The sequence below is a fragment of the Chelonoidis abingdonii genome, chromosome 2 (genome assembly GCF_003597395.2).
Source record: "Chelonoidis abingdonii isolate Lonesome George chromosome 2, CheloAbing_2.0, whole genome shotgun sequence".
In the NCBI taxonomy this organism is placed as follows: Eukaryota; Metazoa; Chordata; order Testudines; family Testudinidae; genus Chelonoidis; species Chelonoidis abingdonii.
In genome coordinates this window covers 67,959,516-67,981,171 of record NC_133770.1, presented here as the reverse complement: position 1 = coordinate 67,981,171, position 21,656 = coordinate 67,959,516, and the positions used below count along the sequence as shown (strand labels likewise).

General features: G+C 42.1%; 1 protein-coding gene across 3 annotated transcripts in view; it reads right to left on the bottom strand.

The window, feature by feature from the left end:
- Positions 1–21,656, bottom strand: part of CREB5 (cAMP responsive element binding protein 5) — a 359,760-nt gene that overhangs the window by 242,727 nt on the left and 95,377 nt on the right. For all 3 annotated transcript variants that reach the window (XM_032773789.2, XM_032773790.1, XM_032773791.2), the window contains one exon: positions 1,531–1,703. In XM_032773789.2, the coding sequence (XP_032629680.1) occupies positions 1,531–1,703 (173 nt within the window). The remainder of the gene's footprint in view (positions 1–1,530; positions 1,704–21,656) is intronic.

Sequence of the window (21,656 nt, the reverse complement as noted above, 5' to 3'; positions counted from 1 at the left end):
AATGTACAATCTATTGAATGTATGTGGGCACATCTACGTAGTATATTTGCATAAAACACATTCATTAACACATTGCTGCATTCATTGTAAACTTCGGAATAGTAGTAAGAAAGCTTTGTATAGAGGACCCACATTGGGGTTGGAATTGAAATTCTCTTCCCTATGATGTGGCTAGGGTGTGTGACTCCTTTGTAGCAGATTGCCTAAGATTTCCACCACCACAATCATGTTTGGGGCAAGTGGATCTATGTTGTCTGAAGACCCTCTAGCCACATCCTGCCAGCAAACAAACTGCCCACTCCAATCCCACACGCAGAGTCACTCTGGAGCACTGCTTTGCAGTACAAAAGAGCATGCTAAGTCGCCTTGTGGGACTCCCCAAACCCGGGGGAGTGAAAACATACAGTATAACTGCATTTGGGGCCTTGTGTGCCAGGATTTCACCCTAAAATTTTACTTTTAAGAATCTGCAAGCAGATCAACAATGACTTGAACCACGATTTGGGGCAGTGACCGTCTTCATGGATGTGGACTGTGACAAGCATATAATAGGCACTATCAAACTACAAAAGATAAACAACAATAATATCTCTCTAACGCTGTTTCATTCTCTGCCACCTCTAATGGTTTAAATTTTTATAGCTGTTTATCCCTGTTTTTATATGTTCCACAGGTACACAGGCCCAAGTTTTCAGACCTGTATGTGAAAAACTGTGCACACAACTGGCATCTACAATGTTTTTATGTTTACAAATGGCTAGTCTTTTTATCTTAAGTTATGGTGACTCCGTGTGCAATTAAAGTAAATTTTGCGGATGAATTGCATATATTTTTATACATGCAAGTTCTGAAAATTTAGGCACAGACAACACAAAGTTTATGTAAACACAATAATGTTCACGGTAAGAATATAGTCAGCAAAAGACCTTAGAAATCACATTTACATGGGAACAAATATTGGTCTATCATTTAAATTAGGCACCATTTCAAAAAGGTCTTCAGTGCCAAAACTCCATTTACTTTAATATTTCCTAGATTGTCTTTGTACTTTGTCTCTTGGCAGTTCTCAAATAAACACAGCGCTCAAAACAGAGAGGACCTGATCCTGCACGGTGTTGAGTGCTCCTGCCACGTGCAGAGCACCATCTTCTCCCAACTGAGTAAATGGAAAGTAAGGGCACTCAGCCAGTGGAAGAATGGTCCAGAAATATCGTCTGTCTTCTTTCTTCCCAATAGAGTTTTAAGAACAGTTTTGGACTTGGAATTTAATAACAGAAACAAAAAGAAGGAGGAAGTCCATCCAAATACAACAATCTAGTATTACAGAACCAGAGATATTGGCTTTAGAATAGTGGCATGAACTGTGGCTGTTTTTCCACATGCTGTGCATCACGTATTATAGGGGTCTCCCCTGCGTAGTGATGGGGACAACACATGTTTATGTATACCCCTTCAGTATCCAGAGCACAACATATGGGCCAATGCCACAACCGCCAGGGAGAAAACATAAAACAAAGGGAACGGACATACCCGATCTGTCGGTTTGTGGAAGGTGCCTGTGTTATGACCGAGCTGGACTGTGGAGATGGCATGGCTTGTTGAATCACAACGCTGGTGTCATGGTTTGGCATCCTAGTATTCGTGAGCTGGTGGGTTCCGGGTCCTGCCATTGCTCCTCCGACTGTGTTATGCATCGAGATATTCTGTGAGAAGTGAGGGAGAGAAAATGAACATTTTATTTTGTTTCCATGCTCTGTATGCCTAAAATTAGGAATCTGGAAGTGTCAACAAAAAATGAAAAGTTGCTGGCTCCTGGCATACCTCCAGTCAATATATCTTACTCTAACAACTACAAAGAAATGAAAAATATCTATTTACTTTTACAGGACAATACAAATGGAAAATACCTGGAAGTTGACTAATCACTCTTCTGTGATTCTGACTCGTGATTTATAATGGGGATGTGTAGCATATATTCCTTTGACGGAATAAAATATATATTTTCCTTTGAAAATTATTTTCGCGGTGAGTGCATGGCACTTTGATTTACTATGCTGCCTGTTCACCGAGAACTAGACCTGCTTAGAAGGACAAGTGAATCAAGTTTTATGGTCTTAGAGTAACAAACAGTATGTGATATTTCATGAAAAAGCCATTTCTTCTAGATGCAGGAGGTGTCCTAGAACAATAATGTCCTAGAGCCCAGCAAGGCTGGTGAATAAAAATAACTTTATGAGGGCACTTTCCACCACCAGTCTATGGATTGTGTTGCAAGAGAATGAGCAGTAGCCTACCACCAATAGGGACTCACCACACTATGGAGCTTATGTAGGCTGAGTTCATTGCACACCCTAGGGGCTCCTTGTATCCTGCTATTCCACTCCCCACAATTTCTCTGTGAGACATCCTCCCACCATCCCATTTTTTCAAGGAATCCATGCAATCCTTCCAATATCTCCTTTGCCAGGGGTTGTGTGTGCCCCCACTGCCACCTTCCCCGCCCCCCCGCATGCCAGGGGCTCTGTATAGTTCCTCTTCCCCCATTTCAAGGCCCCCTTCATTCTCCCCCCCAATAGCAGGGGGTTTGTGTACACCCCTACTCTCCTCCCCTTCCCTTCTTTCACCTATATCAGAGTTCCCCAATCTTTCCCTATCAGGGGGTCTGTGGGCCCCTATTCCCTCCTCCCCAATAGCAGGGTTTCCCATTCTTCCCCCATGGCAGGGGATCTGAGTGAACTCTTATTATTCTCTTCCTTCCATTTCACTCTTCTCCCCCATTCTGCCCTCCCACATAATAGGGACCTCCATTATCGCCCACAGGTCAGGGACTGTGTGCACCCCATATCCCTCCATTTCCCCCCTGCTCCATCAACAATTCTTCTTCTTGCTGTCTGGGAGATAAGTTATTCAGGGTGTCAAAGTGTTAAACTGCAGAGGTGTTTGAAGCTGTGGCTGTGCTAATCAAATAGCAGAGACTTAATAAGTACGTCTACACTAAATTAGCAAACAAAATGAGGGGTCCTTGTGGCACCATAGAGACTAACAAATTTATTTGGGCATAAGCTTTCGAGGGTGGGCTCTAGTCCATAAAAGCTTATGCCCAAATAAATTTGGTAGTCTCTGAGATGCTTCAAGGACTCCTCATTTTTTTTTGCTGATACAGACTAACACAGCTACCACTGAAACCTGTCACCACTGCACTGAATTAGATACTCGTAGCTGGCCCATGCTAGCTGACTTCAGTTTGCCAGGCTAGGGCGAAGGGGCTGTTTAATTGCAGTGTAGACATTTGGGCTTAGGCTGGAGCCCAGGCTCTTGGACCCTGCAAGGTGGGAGGGTCCCAGAGCTCATGCTGCAGCCTGAGCCCGAATGTCTATGCTGCAATTAAACTGCCCCTTAGCCCGAGCCCTGCGATCCCTAGTCAGCTAGCACAGACCAGCTGTGGGTATCTAGTTGCAGTATAGACACACCCCATGTGTCCAACATTTCCTCCATTTCAGTTTTCCAATTTGCCCCAAAATGTCCATTGATACCTAGAACATACCCTAAAAATTTTGGAATTGATTGGATGTGGCAATCAAAAGTTATCACATAACAGACAGACCAATGCTGTTGAGCATGAGGTTTCTGGAGGCTCAGCCAACTAATGTGTGTGCGTGTGCATCATTCGATAAGAGGCATGAAAATAAATCCCCTTATTACCCTTCTGTCCCACCTAGAATCAAATAGTACCATATATCTTCTATGATGACTACAATACTCAGGATTCAAAAGTAAAGCTAGGTTTCTAGCACAATTCTTGCTTTGAGCCAGTTTTGGTAGTGGAACTACATTAAACTAAAATACTAAATAATAATAATATGCTACTATCCAGCTTGTTGTGAGATCATGTCAAGCCACACTGAGCAAGTAGCAGTACTGGAAGGGAAAGAGGACTGGAATGTTGGAAAGTAGGGTGTAACAGAGACAGCAAGGTAAGCAAAGTAAAACACAAAAACACCTGGTAACACCAGACATAGCTAGTGAGGAGCAAGTAAACAGCTTTACTGGGATCTCTGGAGGAAGGTTTTTGGAAGCTGCTTTGACAGGAAAGGCAACAAAGAGTTTATGATGGTCAGAGGTGATGGCGATGTCACTGATAGTTTGCTAGTTACAAAAAAAACCTAGCCAGGAGAAAGTAAATCCCGGTTTTTATGCTGTGCTTCAAAGTCCTTTTGCAGACAGAGGGGTTTCCTGCATGGCCCATGAAGTGAATACGGCAACACGTGGTATTTTTGGTTTTGTATCTATCTATCCACCTTGCCCACATTTCCAAACCCTGACTGCACAATTTGACAGAAATCCAGAGAGACACCAGGCCACTTGGCCTGAATTCTAAAATGTGTTCATTTCAGGCCTGATCCCAAAACTACTGAAGTAAATGGAAAGACACACATTTGCTTATTAGGCTTCTGATCAAGACCACAGCCCAGATGGATTTCTTGTGTCCGTGCAGTGAAACCCAAACTATCAGCAATGAATAACTGTAAATGTCAATAATAAAATAAAATAATAATAATACAAGCAAAATATTCTATTAATATCAATGACCAGACAAGCTAGAGATATAAGATGCACATCTACAACTTGTTTAATCTTTCCTCCTAAACCCCAACCATCCAGCCCTCTTTATTTGTTGCTCTTCACTGAAATATCTCCAGTTTGCCAATAATATTCTGGTGATAATTCAACATGTTCAATATAGCACTAAGCACTGCCTAGGAACCAACCAACACTGGGGCTCCATTGTGCTAGGTTCTGTACAAACACATAGTACCTCAGACCCAGTGTGCAGAGAGCTGAAAGATATTCCAGGAGTGGTGGCACAGGACTGTTCCTTTCCCGCCAAAGGCATCATGTCTCTCTACACATAGTCCAAAACATTGACCTTTTTTGTTGCCATATCATACTGCAAAATCACGTCAAATGTTCTGTCTGCCGTCATGACTAAGTCTCTTTCAGCATTACCAGCTCCCAGGATTTCTCTGTGGCTTCGGTTTTCACCAATAAATAGTATTTGCTTGAATTTTTTTGAGCTGAATTTCAATTAACTTTCTGCCAATGTTTCTAATTTATCCAGGTCCCTCTGCTTTATTTCAGTCCTCGTTAGTGCAACTCCATCCAATTTAGTATCATTTGCAAGTTTTACTAACATGCCATTTATTTGCTGCTCTAGATCATTAGGATGTTACATAAGACCAGACCTAACACAGATTCCTCTTCTCTTTGTGGAATCTGACAAATATTTTGCTCAGTGTAGAGAGATCTAGTGCTTTACAGAGCAGGAAGAAGGTGTGGCATTCCTACCCTGTGGATCTAAGTAGGAGCCACAGAGAAAATAAACATAATCCACACAGTATGAGGCCTCTCTGCCATGTTACACAGCCTCTTCTTGTCACTGGCAGCATGACTCCTCTCCTTGCATATACTTCTTGTCCAGAAGGAGCTACTTGCATGAAGTAGCAGCATACATTCCCACACAGATCTCTTTGGTTCAGACAACCTCTGCTCACTAGACTGCTGCCACTGACCTGTGAGGGGGTCTGTTCCCCACAAGTGCTGCTAGTGGTCTGGTGAGGTTGTCACAGGTGACCTTCTGTTTTGGCACCCCCAGTTGACAGCCACTCTGGCCCTGCAGTGATCTGTCCCCTTCTGTGACTCGGGCCTCCAGTTGGCCACAAGTTGTGTCCAACCCTTCTGGAGTATGTAGAGCCCAACAGATGCTAGTTCCATTGCCCAGTAGGGGGTTCAGGCTTCACCTGGTCAAAGTCCCAGAGTCAGAACTCTCTGGGATATGGGGTCTCTGTAGTCTTGAGTCTCTAGTATCAGGGATAGCCTTTTCACGTCCAGACCCATCACAGGGTGATCAGAGGAACTCAGGCCCATCCTCTCCTCTGGTTTCCAATCCAGAGCCCAATGATAGGCGGCTGAGTCCTGCCCCCTGGGGTGATATGTAACCCCCTCCCTGGATCACTTCCTACCAGCCTCCCCAAATAAGAGGGAAAGCAAACACATGTAAACAAAATAAATCAAAGAGGAAGTCTCCATCCTTGCAAATGCCCAAGATCTTTTTCCCTCAACAGGTCGAGTAAACCCTCAAGAGGCCAGGGCCCTGGCAGCTGGGCCATCCACAGTGCTCCTTTTACAGAGCTTCTTACCTCCACCAGCTGCCCACAAGTGAACTCCTTTTAAACTCCTCCTCCAGCCTGGATATGCACTGCAGGTGTGGCAGGGCAGAGTTGCTTGGACTCAGAGTAGGGGGGAGAGCAGTGGAGATGCTTTCTCTTCCATGCTTCTACCGCATTTTTGCCAATTCCACCCATGTAGGGCATTGGGATGTATATTTTGGGAACTCATAATATGTAAAGGAAGACAGGCCAACAAGCCAAAGAGTACTTTATCACACATGGGAAAAAGATACATCCTGTAATGAGCTCCACACATGCAGACTCTTGTGCCTGTGCAGATCCCTGTTGACTTCACTTCTGTTCTGCGTAGGCGGAGCTCACTGCAGGACTGGGGTCAGAGTTTCCGTTCCTTTGTTCAATGTTTTCATTTTCTTCTACTTGTCTCACACTCTCCCTGAGTTACTGATGGTTTGAGTTACAATGTGTATGACAAGCCTTGATTGCACACTAGCTATTATAACTGTAATTGTTAGCCTACATGCAAAAACTAGCAATGCAGTCTGAAAATTATAATTATTTAAAATAAACATCTCATATTGTCAGTGGGGTGTCAAAGATAAGCAAAAAGCATGAGGGATGAAAAACTAAAATACCTGCTGGAGCATCCAATGAATTAATCCCTGCAAGTAATGCAAGTGTTGTTGTCAGGTGTGATCTGTACCTAGGTACCAATCCACAAAAAAGAAAGCCTGAGATTTCCCAATGAAATGTTAAACTTGGCATGACTTACATTTACAAGTAGAGAGTTTTGCAGCCTAAGAATTATTTGCATCTGTATGACGGTTATGAATTTACAGAGCAGTCAAAATGTGTTTGCATCAGTGCTGAGCCCTGAACCAGATCTAAAATAGATCTAAACTCCCCCCAAAAAATCTTAATAGGCTTCATTTAAATGCAGACACTATTTCAACAGACTGCAGGCCCTTGTAGCAAGGGAAAAAATTATAACAGCAGAAGGAAGTAAAGCAGAGAAACCCCAAATTAATGATTATATCCTTATTTGGTTGTGTGGGTCTCCAATTATATTTTCTTTTAAGAAATTCCGCATGCTTTTCAGTCAGGATGGCCAGAGGATCATGCCTGTATCACTGCCACCACATCTCTGAGAGAAGATAGCTGAGTGGATGAGATTCCCTTCAGAAGCCATTGGCCCTAGAGCTAGATGGAAAAGTGTATTCCTGTAACGTGAAAACTTGCAAGATTTCAAAAATCTTCCCATTTCACATTGGGATGAAATTGAGAACTTTGACAAAGTTTTTTTTGACAAAAAAACAGAGAGATCACCCAGCACAGCCAATAGCCTGGTGACTAAGGCACTCACCTGAGATGTGGGAGACCTAACAAATGGGGGATTGGCTGGTTTGACCCTTCTCTCACACCAGTAATTCCATCCTTGTCCTGAGAAACCTTTCCCCAGTGAAAAACTGTTTTGTCAAAAATTTCCCGACCAGCTCTAATTGGCACTATTCCAGACCATCCAGTAGAGGACATTTTTGAGCTATGTTATTATTAATCATTTTATTATATATGTGCATTCCCAACAGGAATGGGACCTGTTGACCTGGGCACTGGAGAGACACAGAAAAAGGCAGTCTCTGTCCTGAAGAGCTACATGAGGATTTATTTTCTCCAGGGGTTAAATACAGTGCCTCAGTCAAAGTTCCCAGTAAGTCTCAACAAAGAAGAGAGAGACTAGGACTGGGAACAGAAAAAACTAGGTCTCTCTTCTTCCCTGGGTAACAGTGCAAAGCCTCTGTAGTAGGCCCCTGGGCCAGGTGTGCTCCATTAAATATTTAACATTATTTAGCCTTTAAGTACATTGCCTGATCTATAGATTATATATAAACTTGATGCACAAAGAGACATATAAACATAACTTCCTTGAAAGCTAATAGGAATTCCCTGTCCCCTACAAGAGGATGATAGACCACTGAGTCTGACTGATTTGGGGCTAAATACAGCGTTCTCCCTTTCTTATGTTCCCAAGAGACATTCCCCAAATCCTCAGGAAACATTTTTCTCCCATGTTCAATGGCTTGTCTGATATCTCTTTTCTTCTAGAGGCAGAAGTCTCTAGGGGTCTCTCTTCCATGGTCTAGTGGACAGGTGCACATATCACATCCCAAACACCACTACTGGACATCCTAGTGGTAGTTAAAGCAGAGAAACAAGTGATTCAACAGTCACAGGAGATAAACTACCCTTTCCATTCTTAATAGTAACTCCTCTGTTGAGACTGCCAATAGGCAGCCAACTGATATCATTTGCAATAAGGATACCCATCCATTAGCACGCAGAACACAGAATATGGATTCATTCTTTATTGGCTACTAAGCGCCCATTAAATGACATTGATTTTCACTCATTGCTCACTACCTCTGGACTTGGAGTTTGGACCACAGACTTACTCTGTGTCCACTTACTATTCCCTTGAGCTATCAAGTCTTCAATACATGTTTTAGTAAGTATAGCACATACCAGCTTACACAAAGGGCAACAAATCAGATAGGAGTTTCCTGTTCAAAATGAGCTTTTCTGCAGTGGTTCAAGAGTCACTCTTTGGTAAAGAGGACTCCTATCTATAACCTAGACCAACTGCATACAACATATGGGTATTTTGCAAAATATTTTATAACCGTTAAAGTCAATAGGTCTTTTGCCATTAACATTAATGGAAGCAGAATCTGGCTCATTGCAACTTTGTATGTTTCTGCAATAAATGTACCATGTACATACATATATTTTCAAAACAGAAAATATCATTAAGTTATTAAGGTTGCTATGTGTAACTCAAGTGAAAATGTATCACTGAACATATCCATTAATACAATAAATTAAAAAACCATTAAGAAATATGGAAATCACAAGCTAAAATAAGGTTACATAGACAATTCTGATACCAACCTTAATGCCCACACATACCATTAAGTAGAAATATTCTAAGTCATCACCATCCTCCAAACACTCTTAACTCTCTAAAAATATTCTTCTAGCCTACTTTACACACAGAAATTTTCAATTTCATTAACATATTGAGATTAAATGAGAGCATTATGTGTGTTTTCCTCAAAATAAGCCTTAACTGCGCACACGCACACACACACGGATACTTTGCATGAAGAAATGGATTAGAACTCAGGAACCACTATCGTTGAATGAGACCTGCTTAGAATACAACTAAGGATCTCTCTCTCTCAGAAACTTGGAGGCCACTGTCAAATAAAATTATAGAGCAACTATGGTAATTTAATACCAACATATTTCACCAGAGTGATTATAGCCATATGTAACCAAAGATCAAAATCACTAACTCTATGTTAATTCTCCCTCTCTTTCTCTGGACTGGGAAGGAAAGTCTTTTAAAATCCAGATACCAAATCTCCTCACTACAATTGCCTGGTGATAAAATTGATATTTTAATTCCTCATTGTTTAAATCAATTCTGATAAAGACAAAGAATACAGCTGCATTGTCTGCTCCCAAAACCCATCCACTGAACTACCATAAACAATGGGGCCAAATTTTGTACCACTGTGTATGAGCTCGTACACACTGCACAACCCCAACAGAGGAACTGGCACAAAAAAACTGATTGCAATAAAGCAAGAATTCTTCTGCTAATGCTATGGAAAGGAGACAGGGAAAAAGGCAATTTAAAGTTTATAGGAAATAAGAAAAGAATGGGCATGCAGGAAACAGGGTAGAAGTTAGTATATGAAGAGTGTAATAAAATACATTTTCAAACTATAACATCTGTACAGCTTGTATGGAAAAGGCACTAAAAAGGTGAAAAGGACATTAAGCACATAGCAAAGAACTTGTCAAAAATGCTGTGTAGTAACATTAAGCATAGGAAGAGAGCACTAGGAATATCCTATTGCAGACTGCTCAAGTCCATTTAATTCCCTTCCTTCGTGCAAGGTATGAAGTCATTAAAAAGGTCGACACATAAAAGTACCAAAGTGATGCTAAAGGATCTATTTCTCACACATTTCAAAGAGAATGAAATACTTACTAAACAGCCAGAATATAAAAGTGACACTCTTTTAAAGCTGCTAGTGACAGATCACAGAACTGAGGAGAAATGTTGTGGGGGGCGCTGGTATTTTCTCCCCAAATACACATCACAGCTAGCTGCACAACTGCTTGAAGATTGAATGACCAGGAGCATTAAGTGTATTCCTGCATTCTTGAACTTCCGGAAGGACTGTTCAGTGACATGTTACAAATGTGATTTTATGAAGGGGGGGAAATGTTACAAAATACGCTGTATTCTCAAGAACCACAAGTAATAAACAGATATACCAGTGGCGGAGGGGAACCAATCCTACTCTCACTGAAGTCATCAGGCCTTGAAGATATACTTATCTATCTTTGTAGGCATTCATAGTACACCCATGATCAAAGCATCTGGACACTATCTTACTAGCGGTAACATTTTCAAAAGCACCTAAGTTACGTAGTAGGCTAATAAGCCTAAATCTAACTGAAAGTCAAAGGCCTCAGGAGCCTAAGTGACTAAATTATTTTGAAAAATGGAAGGCTAAGTCACTCAAGCGATTTTGAAAATTGTACCCTAGGTATCCATCACAGAACCTGTGGGGAAATTCCTTTTTCATTTAAAGGGGTGGGGGGAAAGTTAAGTTTAACAATTTTAGAAAAGAGACCCTGAGAGCTGCCTTTGAGATACTGGTTTATTTGGACGTATTACGAATAAGGAACTCTTTTTAAAATTCTTCCTTTTATCCTTATTATCGTACACACATACCTGTAACAGACGTTATACACAGGGTTACAGAGTAAGTTCTACGAGATGTTATCAGAAAGCCTTCCTGAGGTGCATCACAGTCTGGGGAAAGGTTAATCAAGGTCAGTTAAGGATGTTGAGTGATAATACTGAATTTATCTTTCTAAATGTAAAAACTAAAGCCTGATCCACTGAAGTCAACAGGTGTAATTCTGTGCTGCATCTCTAAGGTCTTGTCTTCACTGAAAAATTTAGCTAGCATTACTATACTTCAGCTATTCCACATGCCAGCCTAGCCTAACTTGAGTGAGAATGACCACATTGCAAAGCAATACTCCAGTGACACTGAGTGATTTGATGAGCAGCCCAGTGTAACTCGGTTAGCAGGTGATGAGATGTTGTAACTCTAGCTGCTGCATCTCCACTACATTACCAGCTGGAGTGTCAGCAGCACTTGAGCTTCAACCCATGCCCCTGATTGGCCTGCTAAAAGGCACCACCTAACTCAAGCTAGAGATTTGTATGTGGGGAGGAGAGTTGGGTTAAGGGAAAACTCAAGCTATAGCTCATAAAGACAAGTTCTCAGAAGCATGGTACAGACCTCTTAGCCCAGGGGGAGGAGGGGATAAGGCTAAGTCACCTTTGCGCCCTTCCAATCCCGGACTGCTCTAGGGGCTGGAGATGCTGCCACCATAATTTAAGACAGTGCTAGTGGCCTAGTTACATTACAGAAAGCTCCTTTACCCTGTCCTATGGGATACAGGGCAGCTTGGAACCACCATAGTTTTGAATACTGTAGCACATCCCCAACTTGCTTCTCTTAAACCCTCCTCCCACCCCCAGTCGGTCCTGCCTCCCACACACCCTCTACGCGAAGGCTCAAGAAGGCCTCCTCTCAGGAGGCAGCCTTACAGCTCTCTCCTCAGTGCCATGCTGGAGGAATCCTCACCCAGCAGCAGCAGGGGCTTTTAGGGCCCCTTTATGCTGCTCTAGCCCTTTGACACAGCACAAAGGGACCAGAACAGGGGTGGGGATCTCACCCAAAAGCAATTGTTCCATTGATTTCAATGGGACAGGTGCAGGCCCACAGAAGGTTTTGGTGAATTTGCCGGTGGAGTGGAGCGCAGAGGTAATTGCTGTTTCTGGCAAGTTATAACATCATTCTCTAGATCACCAGTCTCGCAATACCAGTCATTTTTCAATCATCTTCTGGCCAGATCCTCAGCGGTTGGCTATCAGCATAGCTCTGTTGGGTTCAGTGGAGCCCTACTGATTTACACCAGCTGAGAATCTGCCTTGGTATGTTCAGTGGAGCACAGTCACTTCCTTTGGGCTCCTCCTCGTGCCCTTCAGAGAAAACTTTTACATCAAAAACTCCTTTCTATGGTGTGTTAAGAGTCCCACATTGACTGTTCATTGTGGCTGCTAGCCCTAATCAAATGCTCTCTGACTCCTCTGATATCCTGAGGAAAATGCAGGGGATTTACTGCTTTTGGTCTTTTATCTTAATTTTTGTGACATGATCTAATTACAGACATTCAGTGGTGCCCTCTAATTACCAGTGGAAATGAATACTGAAAGATGCCCCTTGTCTTCCAGGCCTCCCTCCCCAACAATCCACCCCTGCCCTTTTCGGTATATCTCTGCAGACTACGTTTTTGACATATGTTCTGAAGCCTTCTTTACATATGGAGTAATATACAATATATGCACCAGATGTACCTGTGATAAGCCATTACACTACAGGAAAGAAAAAAGAAATATGATATGGGGGAAATTAGTAGAAACATTTAAAGGAAGAAGAAATTTTGGAACAGCAAGGCTACATCTCACCAATGTCAATATTATAGATTAAGTTTTAAAAGGAAAATAATTTCCTATGGGAAAAAAAGATATACTGCATGCTTATGACACCAAGTTTACTACAGCTATGCAGCATTTTGCTAAGGGTTATTTATTTCACACACAATCAATTGCCTGGGACAGTCACTCAAACAGTACAGAAAACAAAGAGCTTCTTATGTTCAAATAAACCTCAGTAACACTAAATGTGCATGGTACAATTAGGGTCATTTAGTATATGTTGCACTGGGATACTGCACTGCATCCTGCTAATTGGAAGCTGCAGAGCGAGGGAAATACAATTGACTGCATGGTCCTATATACAAATTTTGTAAAACTTAATGATAAAGTCATAAACTGAGTATTTTTTTCTTCCAGTTGCGTATTGTAGCATTTATAAACAGGAATCTGGCAACATGTCAGTGGTGCAAATTGATTTCCTTTCGTAAATATAATTTTAAAAAGCAAATAAACAAGGTTATGTCTGCTAATGAAACATTATATGCTATGCTGGGTTTAGCTTTTTTAAAAAACTTCCTTGAGCAGATGGAACACCAAACAAAAAAACAACAAACCTTTCTATAAAGAATGTATTTACATGAAAATGCATTCTCTATAGAACTTTGTTTAAAGAAAAACTGTGTTATGTCTATAATGTTATATTGAGGGTCTGCGCATGGTCCCATTAGATCAGTGTAAAAAAACCCCAAAGAAATCTGCTAGCATCCTATTAGCTTATTATTTATTAATTGTACTACAATAGTGCCTAAAGACCTCAACTGACATCAGGGCCCCACTCCATTAGGCAGTATATAGACACATTAGGAGAGTCAGTACTTGTCCCAAAAGAGCTTAGAATCTAAACAGACAAAACAGGCAAAGGATGGAAGGGGGCAATACAGGAGGAAGTGACTAGCCCAAGATCACACCGTGTATCAATGAGAAAGTCAGGAACAGAATCCAGGGATCCTGTCTCTCAGTCCAGTGCCATATCTATTAAATCACACTACCTCTCAGCCTTCAACATTACACCGTAGTTACTTCACTATTATATTAAGAAGTATGAAAACTATTTTCAGAAGGCTAAATTATAAGCCCGAGCCTCTGGTTTCGCACAGCCATTATTATTTATTTGTATTTTTAAAGACAAACTGATTGCACATACAAAATCGGCACTCAAAATGGGTATGTGTCAGTTTTTATAGGGCAAACAGGGCTTTTCTACACGAACACTTAGCTCATGGCAAGCTGGGGTGTAAATCAACCCTGTACTAGCCTGGGTATGTCCAGACACACACACACAACCTCAAACCATGGCAGCGAGTCTCTGAGGCCAGGTCAACAGACTTGGACTCATGGGGCTTGCGTATGGGCTAAAAATAGCAGTGTAGACGTTGGGGCTTGGGCTGGAGGCAGGAGACCAGGCTTTGAGACCCTCCCCTATAGGCCTGAGATTTAACTCACTCCAATACTAAACCAGCCTTGGGTGAAACTCAGGGATTTCACCACTAAAATTAAAAAAAAATGCTCCACTGCGGCTAAGGTGCCCCCACCTTAGGAATGCCCCTAACAAGAGTTATAACACCAAAGATTGTAAAGAAGAGACACCCAGGAGCTGAGAAGTTTAGGGAAGAAACAAAAAGACCCCAAAAATTGGTAAAATAGATAAGATAAGCTCTGACCAGTGAATTTATGCTGACCATCTGCACAAACAGAGATGGTCATAAATAAGTTACAATTTGGGCATGAGAGATAAAAATGTAAAAAGAGTTGAGCAGGGAGGAGAAAACATAGGTGCCAGTGCATGATTGGTTAAAGTTTGTTACCTAGGAGTACTGAATAATGTGATACATTTAGTGAAGTTAAAGGAGGTAGCTAGTTTTACCCATATAATGTAACAGAAAAACAGTGCTGTTTGGGAACCATCACTGGACTGGAATTTAACATCAGGCTGCTAGAACTCTGACTCGTCTGCACGACCGTGATGTGCAGCGGCATCTTTGGAAACCTCCAGATGAGAGGATCCTGACTGGCCATCAGGTCAATTTTGTCTGTATATTGGGAGTGGTGAGCATAAGACACTTGCTTGGTCTATGTATTCTGTGTGTGTTGCTAATAAATAGATGTTTAGAGCACAGTTGTGTAAGGCTCTCTCACTGGGAAAAGGTTCCGCAGACCCGTAAAGCCCTCAGACCCAAAGGAAAGGGCAGGTACTTAAACTGACCAGGTTTCTTTCTGAGCCCTGTGGGTAAGGATAAGTGCCCTACACCCTGAGCCCGTGGAAAGGAAAAGGTGGGGGTGCCTATGTTGATTGGATCATGCCTTGAGCCCTCGGTAATGGATGGGAGGTGCCCTGGATTTTTTTTCTTCTTTTTTTTTTTTTTTTTTGCGGGTAACTTTCCCCTTGCTGGGTTTCAGAGTCCAGGTTCCAGCCCCAGCCCGAGTTTCTACACTGCTATTTTTACCCCTGTAGCACAAGCTCCACTGGCCCGAGTCAGTTGATCTGGGCTCCAAGACAGCACAGTGGGTCTGGTTTTGCTGCACAGACGTACCCAAAGTGTCCATGTGAGTCCTGCTGCCACACGCTAAAAGTTTCCCCATGAGCTTTAATCTATTCCCGTTTCAAAGTGGGGGAGATCAAAGCACATTAGGAAACGTGTGCAGCCATAGGGTCCGCCTGGAAATTTAGTGAGCGGCAGGCTAGTGCAGACTAGATTTATGCTCCAGCTTGCCATGTGTAGACAAGCCCTCAGACATACAGAAGTGACTGCCAGATCTGGAAACCAGGTAGTGGCTAGCCGAAAAATTGGCGTTTCTTTCTCTTTTACAAGAAGTTTGTTTTTATCCACATGAAGTAGACATCCTGGGGCAATCCTTTAATTACAAGTCTTTAGAAACCACTAGCTAAACACGTGCTTTTCAATGTTAGAGGAGCAATTTCTAGACTATTAGTAGCAAATTCACTGGACAATGTTTTGGCATCTAATTTCTTAAGCTTTATTTAGTGATTTTGTGACATTCACTTTACTGATTTCATTGGTATCATGCATCAGTTACAGCAGTGACTTCTTGACTGCATACAATGACAAGAGCATTCTTCAGGCTGATTGCTGGGTCAAGAAGCACAAGCTTTCTAGCTACAACACACACACACAATTTTCTATTCAGGCAGTTGCATACAGCAAACCAATAGACGTAACTTTTCTGATAAGAGGTCAAGAGAAAATGCTTGTAGCCCAGTAATAAAATGTTTATACTAAAAACTCTCCTGAGCTTCTCTCGCTGTAGCAGCTTTGATGAGACAGGCAGGATGAAGCATCATAGGGTGCAATACAATGAGGGGTGGGTGAGGGAAGGAAGGTTCAGGACAGTGGCCAATGGTGGCCTAAAAATCAGCATGGGCCACTGTTAGCCAAAGTTCAAAGGTCGAGAAGTCAAGGGACTGGGTTGGCTAAGGATCTGTGAGTGACGAGATGCTCTTAAGGAGAAGCTGAGCAGGGCAAAAATTTCTTGCTCTGCTGTTCCTTGGAGGGTAAAGTTCACTCATCAGTCCTCCGGGATCCAGAGAAAGATTCACGAGGACAAGTTATGGATTTTGCATCCTAGACCCCGGTGTCTAACCAACTAGCAGTTATTGATTTGGAGGGAAAAAGTAAACTTTTTGGACCGAGGAAACTTTTGGAATCATGAGCACAAACTGGGGGTTCAAGAATAACCTGTAATTTTTGTAATCACAAGTAATTTTTTAAAAAATGTTTGAGTGCAGGAAGGCTACCAGATTACCTAGGTCTAGCTAACCGGAATGGAAAATTTCAAAAGTTAAATTCTCCTGGTTAGAGGTACTGCTCAGTGAAGGACTCTTAACTCTGAACAAGTACAGTAAGAGTTGGGGATAGATAAACTGGCAGAACAGACAATGATATTAATGTTCTATGGAGCTGCAAGGATAACTCTGATGTTGTAACTGTGTTTTGTTTCAATAATAAAGTTGCATCACCCTCAAAATTAAATTAAAGAGACACCATCAACTTGAAATTCACATTTCTGCCTGAATATTTTATACTTATCTTTCTTACAAGCAACACCTAGTTGTATTACAATTGAGATTTAAGGAAAAACAATTTTTCCTACTTTCTTTGCTGCGTGCATTTAACATCCTTTGTGTACAGTCAGTGTCACTTCTTGCATCATGCATTAGTACAATAGTAACACATCTCTAGTCCATGCCTTACCTGAGGTTCTCATAGCCCTGAGGGCTGAAGGAATGCAAGGTGACAGTGCCAATTTCAAAGAGCATGGAACCATTTCTCTGCCATAAAGGGTTCACGGGCACCGGAATAGGGAAGCAGGGGTCCATGGTCCTCTCACTTTTTACCAGCCCTAAGGGTGAGCAACAGGGGAGGGGGAACAGAGGAGTGGGGGGGAGGTGAACTCTTGGTCAGGAAGAGGCAGTGAGAGGATGGGGATTCAGGAAGAAGGGGTGCCACAAAGGCAGGGCCATGGTTCGGGCACCTGTTGTCCCCCACTTTTAGGGTGCTTTGGCTGCTCCTGATATGGTTCAAATGCTACCTCTCTAATACAGTAACCAACTTAGAGGCAACTTCTAGGAGGTAAAGGAGAAAGATGTGTGCACATCCTATCAATGCATTGTTTGAGCTGTTAACGACAATACTGGAAGCCAGGAGAAAGGAGAATGTTTGGCTAACAACAGTGAAGAAATAAGCATAGATGAAGGAACTGAAAATGCATGAGGACAACCCTCCTTCAGCTCTATTTTAGGCAAAGGAAGATAAAGCCTTCAGGACGAAGGGCTGTTATCCATCCTGTCTTTCATTTGCCTTTCCAGTTTGGATCTTAAAATATATCAGAAAGGTCACACTCTAACTGGAGATTGCTGAGGGAGGAATTATTAAAAAAGCAGAAAGGCAGTAAGATCAGTAGTCAGAGCGTAATATGGAATGGGAAGTTATTAAGTGTACTGGGGATTGGAGAACTAGAGATCATGAGGATGGTTCACACAAACTCAAGAAAGCTGCTGAAGGTCAGATATGAGGGATAGGATGACAGATATCTGCATTCTATTCCCGGCTCAGCTAGAAATTCATTGTACGACCCCGAGAAAGTCACTGTCACTTAACATTGCTGTGTAACAACTGCCCTGTATTTAAAAGGGGACTTATAATGCTGCTAAAGCACTTTGAGATGCATGAATGAAAAACATTTTTTAAATTATTCTGAACATAACATAGAATATCTACAGAATCAAGCACAATAAAATCACTTTAAACAGAAAACTTTTATGAAAAGTCAGGCAGCTCTACAGAGGAGCATGGAGTACAGGTACACTTGAAAACCAGTCTGACCCAATGACAGAAGAATATATCCATCCACCCTAACAGTGCTAGAAAAGAACTGATGAATCTTAAAGTCTACTGTGTGTTGCTTACTTAGCCCTTTAAGAGCATGATAAATGTCAAAAGAAAAATAGCTGGACAGTATAGTGTATAGAAATATTGTCATTGGTGCCTAGCAAACAGGAAAGCATAGATGGAGCCTAAACTTTGAAAAAATGACTAGTGATTTTGGATGCCCAACTAGAGAGACCTTTACAGGATCTGAATTTCAGACAAAGGTGTTCAGTATGTTCTGAAAAACAGGCCTTTTTAAGGTATCTCCGGTTGGGCTCCCAAAATCACTAGTCACTTTTGTAAAATTAGGCTATGGAACTCAGCAAGCTTACACAAAAGAGTGTGTACTTGGTCACATGCAGCCTCTGTTTTGCCCAGAGTAAATGGAGAGTAAAACAAACATGCTATCCTATATTCAAATATTTGATAATGTTAACAAGCAAAACACTTATCTTGATGTACATGCATAATTTCCATCATAATTTCATAAACACTGTTAAGGTGTGCACATCCCAGGGAAAATAATACTACACAATGCACACGCTTCTACAGCAGTGAGGAAGTGGCCAACTCAAGCATGACGAACCAGTTACTCATTTTTCACTCCTCCTCAAATAATAAATAACTTCTCAATCACAAATTACTTGTGATTCTGCTGTATATTCTGTCTCATCTGGGAGAACAGAACATGATTCAGGCATGGGTTCCAAGTGAGGACTAGTGGCTAGCTAGGTATATTTCTTTGATAAAGGAGATATCAACAGGAAGGCTCATATCATTCCTACTGAGTGGTCTTTTCTTCCCATTACTGCAGCCCACATAAAAGAGTTTGCGGATGGTTTAACAAAAGCTGCTCGGGATGGCTTGTTAGCTGCAGGTTTAGGCATGAATTAGTGGGGTGCTGCTGTGACCAGATATCTAAAGTTGACAAACCAGTCTTCAGAAAGTAATGACATACTCCTGATCTTGTATGAAGAAAGCAAATAGTATACTGACTCCTATGAAGGAGGGTGGTGAAGCACGGGAATGGGTTACCTAAGGAGGTGGGGGAATCTCCATCCTTAGAGGTTTTTAAGGCCTGGCTTGACAAAGCCCTGGCTGGGATGATTTAGTTGGGAATTGGTCCTGCTTTGAGCAGGGGGTTGGACTAAATGACCTCCTGAGGTCCCTTCCAGCCCTAATCTTCTACGATTCTAGATCAGAACTGTAAGGCTTCATGACAATTTCTACTAGGCATCAGGCAGGATGCTAGTTTATCATTCTGAGAAAGATTATTGATAAAAAAACAAGCCCACAGAGTTTTAAAGGGAAAAATATTCCTGTCTCTGCTTTAGAATTTGTGAGAGAGAGGGAAAATCTTTGCTGCTCTTGTTTTGTTTTAAGGAGGAAATATGATACTTGAAACTTCACCAAGGTTTGATAAGGAGTGCTGTGATCTATGAAGTCCTAAAATGACTATTGTCCCCTCAGAAAGGGACCAGACAAAATACTACCCTACAATACTTTGTCTGTCTCTTCCTACAGTAAACATTGCTAATGCTCCTGGAGAGGGGCTGACCTTGCCAGCCAATTACATTATGCTAATTTGTCTGTTACTATAACTCCTGCAGAGGCATTCACAGCTCAGAGCAGGACAGAGATTTATATTGTGTATTCCAAGCAGCAGACTATGTATGTTAATCTCGCTCTCTCCTGCTCCTTTAGTTATAGTTCTACAGGGCAATATCTACACGAAACAACTCTGTACTTTGTAAATGATAGTTCTTACCAGCTCTGTTCTTTTTAGAAGACATGTCCAGGCGTTACCTTGCCGTTCTTATAAACAGCTACCTTTTTTTTTATCTAAGGAAACATGCTCTTGGCAATGGTTGTCTTCCTATGAAAATGTATGATTTCTTATGCACTTTGATAGCCTCACTGGATGTATTAGCTTGTTATACCTATATAGTATTAGCACCTATTGGGGGAGAGGCAAAGGACTAGCTCTGTGGTTTGAGCATTGGCCTGCTAAACCTAGGGTTGTGAGCTCAATCCTTGAGGGGGCCATTTGAGGATTGGTCCTGCTTTGAGCAGGGGGTTGGACTAGATGATCTCTTGAAGTCCCTTCCAACCCTCATAATAATCTGTGAAAGTGATGACATAGTAAACTGAGAAAGCAGCACTATGCTAAGTTGTCTACATCGTACTAGCATTTTATTATGAAAGTAGGTGCTGTTTTAGAGCCTGGATATGCAAACTCTTGCAATTAAACAAACCCAAAGATTCTGCTCATGTAAGGCTCAAAAATTAGTTTTTTTTATACATTATTTGTATTAAAGTAGCACTTTACTTTGGGGCCCAATGTTATACATGCTTTACTAACATCCAGCAGAAAAGGGGCCCTGCCAAAAGAGCTTACAATCTATATTGTACTACGAACAAAATTCAAGAGGTTTGGTTCTGCCAACTGTCCAAATTTTTTAGCTGAGCTATGAGACTAAGAAATTTACAACTTCTCTCTCAAGAACAAACAGCAGTACTTTCTGATTTCAATCATGTTGGCAATACAGGAGGAGCTTTATTCTCAGCATTTCTTTATTTCAGCATCTGGTCCCAGCTGGATCCAGAGGTTCAGAAGAGAATAAAAATGAAAAATATAACTTTTAACAGTTAACTGAACTCTTCCGTAGCTCAAAGGTTTTGTTCCAGAATTGGGCAAAGGTTTAGGTCAGTTCTTATTTTATCAGAACTGACTTACCCATGCTTAATATTTGCAGCTGCAATTTTCAAAGGGGGTTATAGGAATTAAGTACTAATCTGTAATTGAATTTCAGTGAGATTTGAGTGCCTAATTCCCTTAGGTTCATTGACAATCCCAGCTTACATCTTTATTACTGTACAGTATTTGATTTCTAATAAAAAAAGAGAGCAGAAAAGTACAGAATAAAACTTATTTTTAGACAGAACCTCTAAGAACAGGAGTGGGCAAACTATGGCCACGGACCACATCCGGACTGCCAGCTGATTTTATCCAGTCCTCAAGCTCGCACCGGAGAGCAGGGTCGGGTTGCTCCACGCTTGCCACAGCTCTGCGTGGCTCCTGGAAGCAGTGGCATGTCTCCCCCTCAGGATCCTATGTGTAGGGGCAGCCAGGGGGCGCTGCACGCTGCCGCCGCCCCAAGCACTGCCCCCACAGCTCCCATTGGCCGAGAACTGCAGCCAATGAAAGCTGCAGGGGCAGCGGCTGTGGACAGGGCAGCACACAGAGCCACCTGTCCAAGCCTCCATGTAGGAGCTGGGGGGGGGGGGGATACATGCCACTGCTTCCAGGAGCTGACTGAGGTAAACACTGGACACTGAACCTCTGACTCCCTCCTAGGCCTCAAGTCCCTGCCCCATCCCTGATCCCCCTCCCGCTCTCCAAAACCCTCAGTCCCAGCCTGGAACACCCTC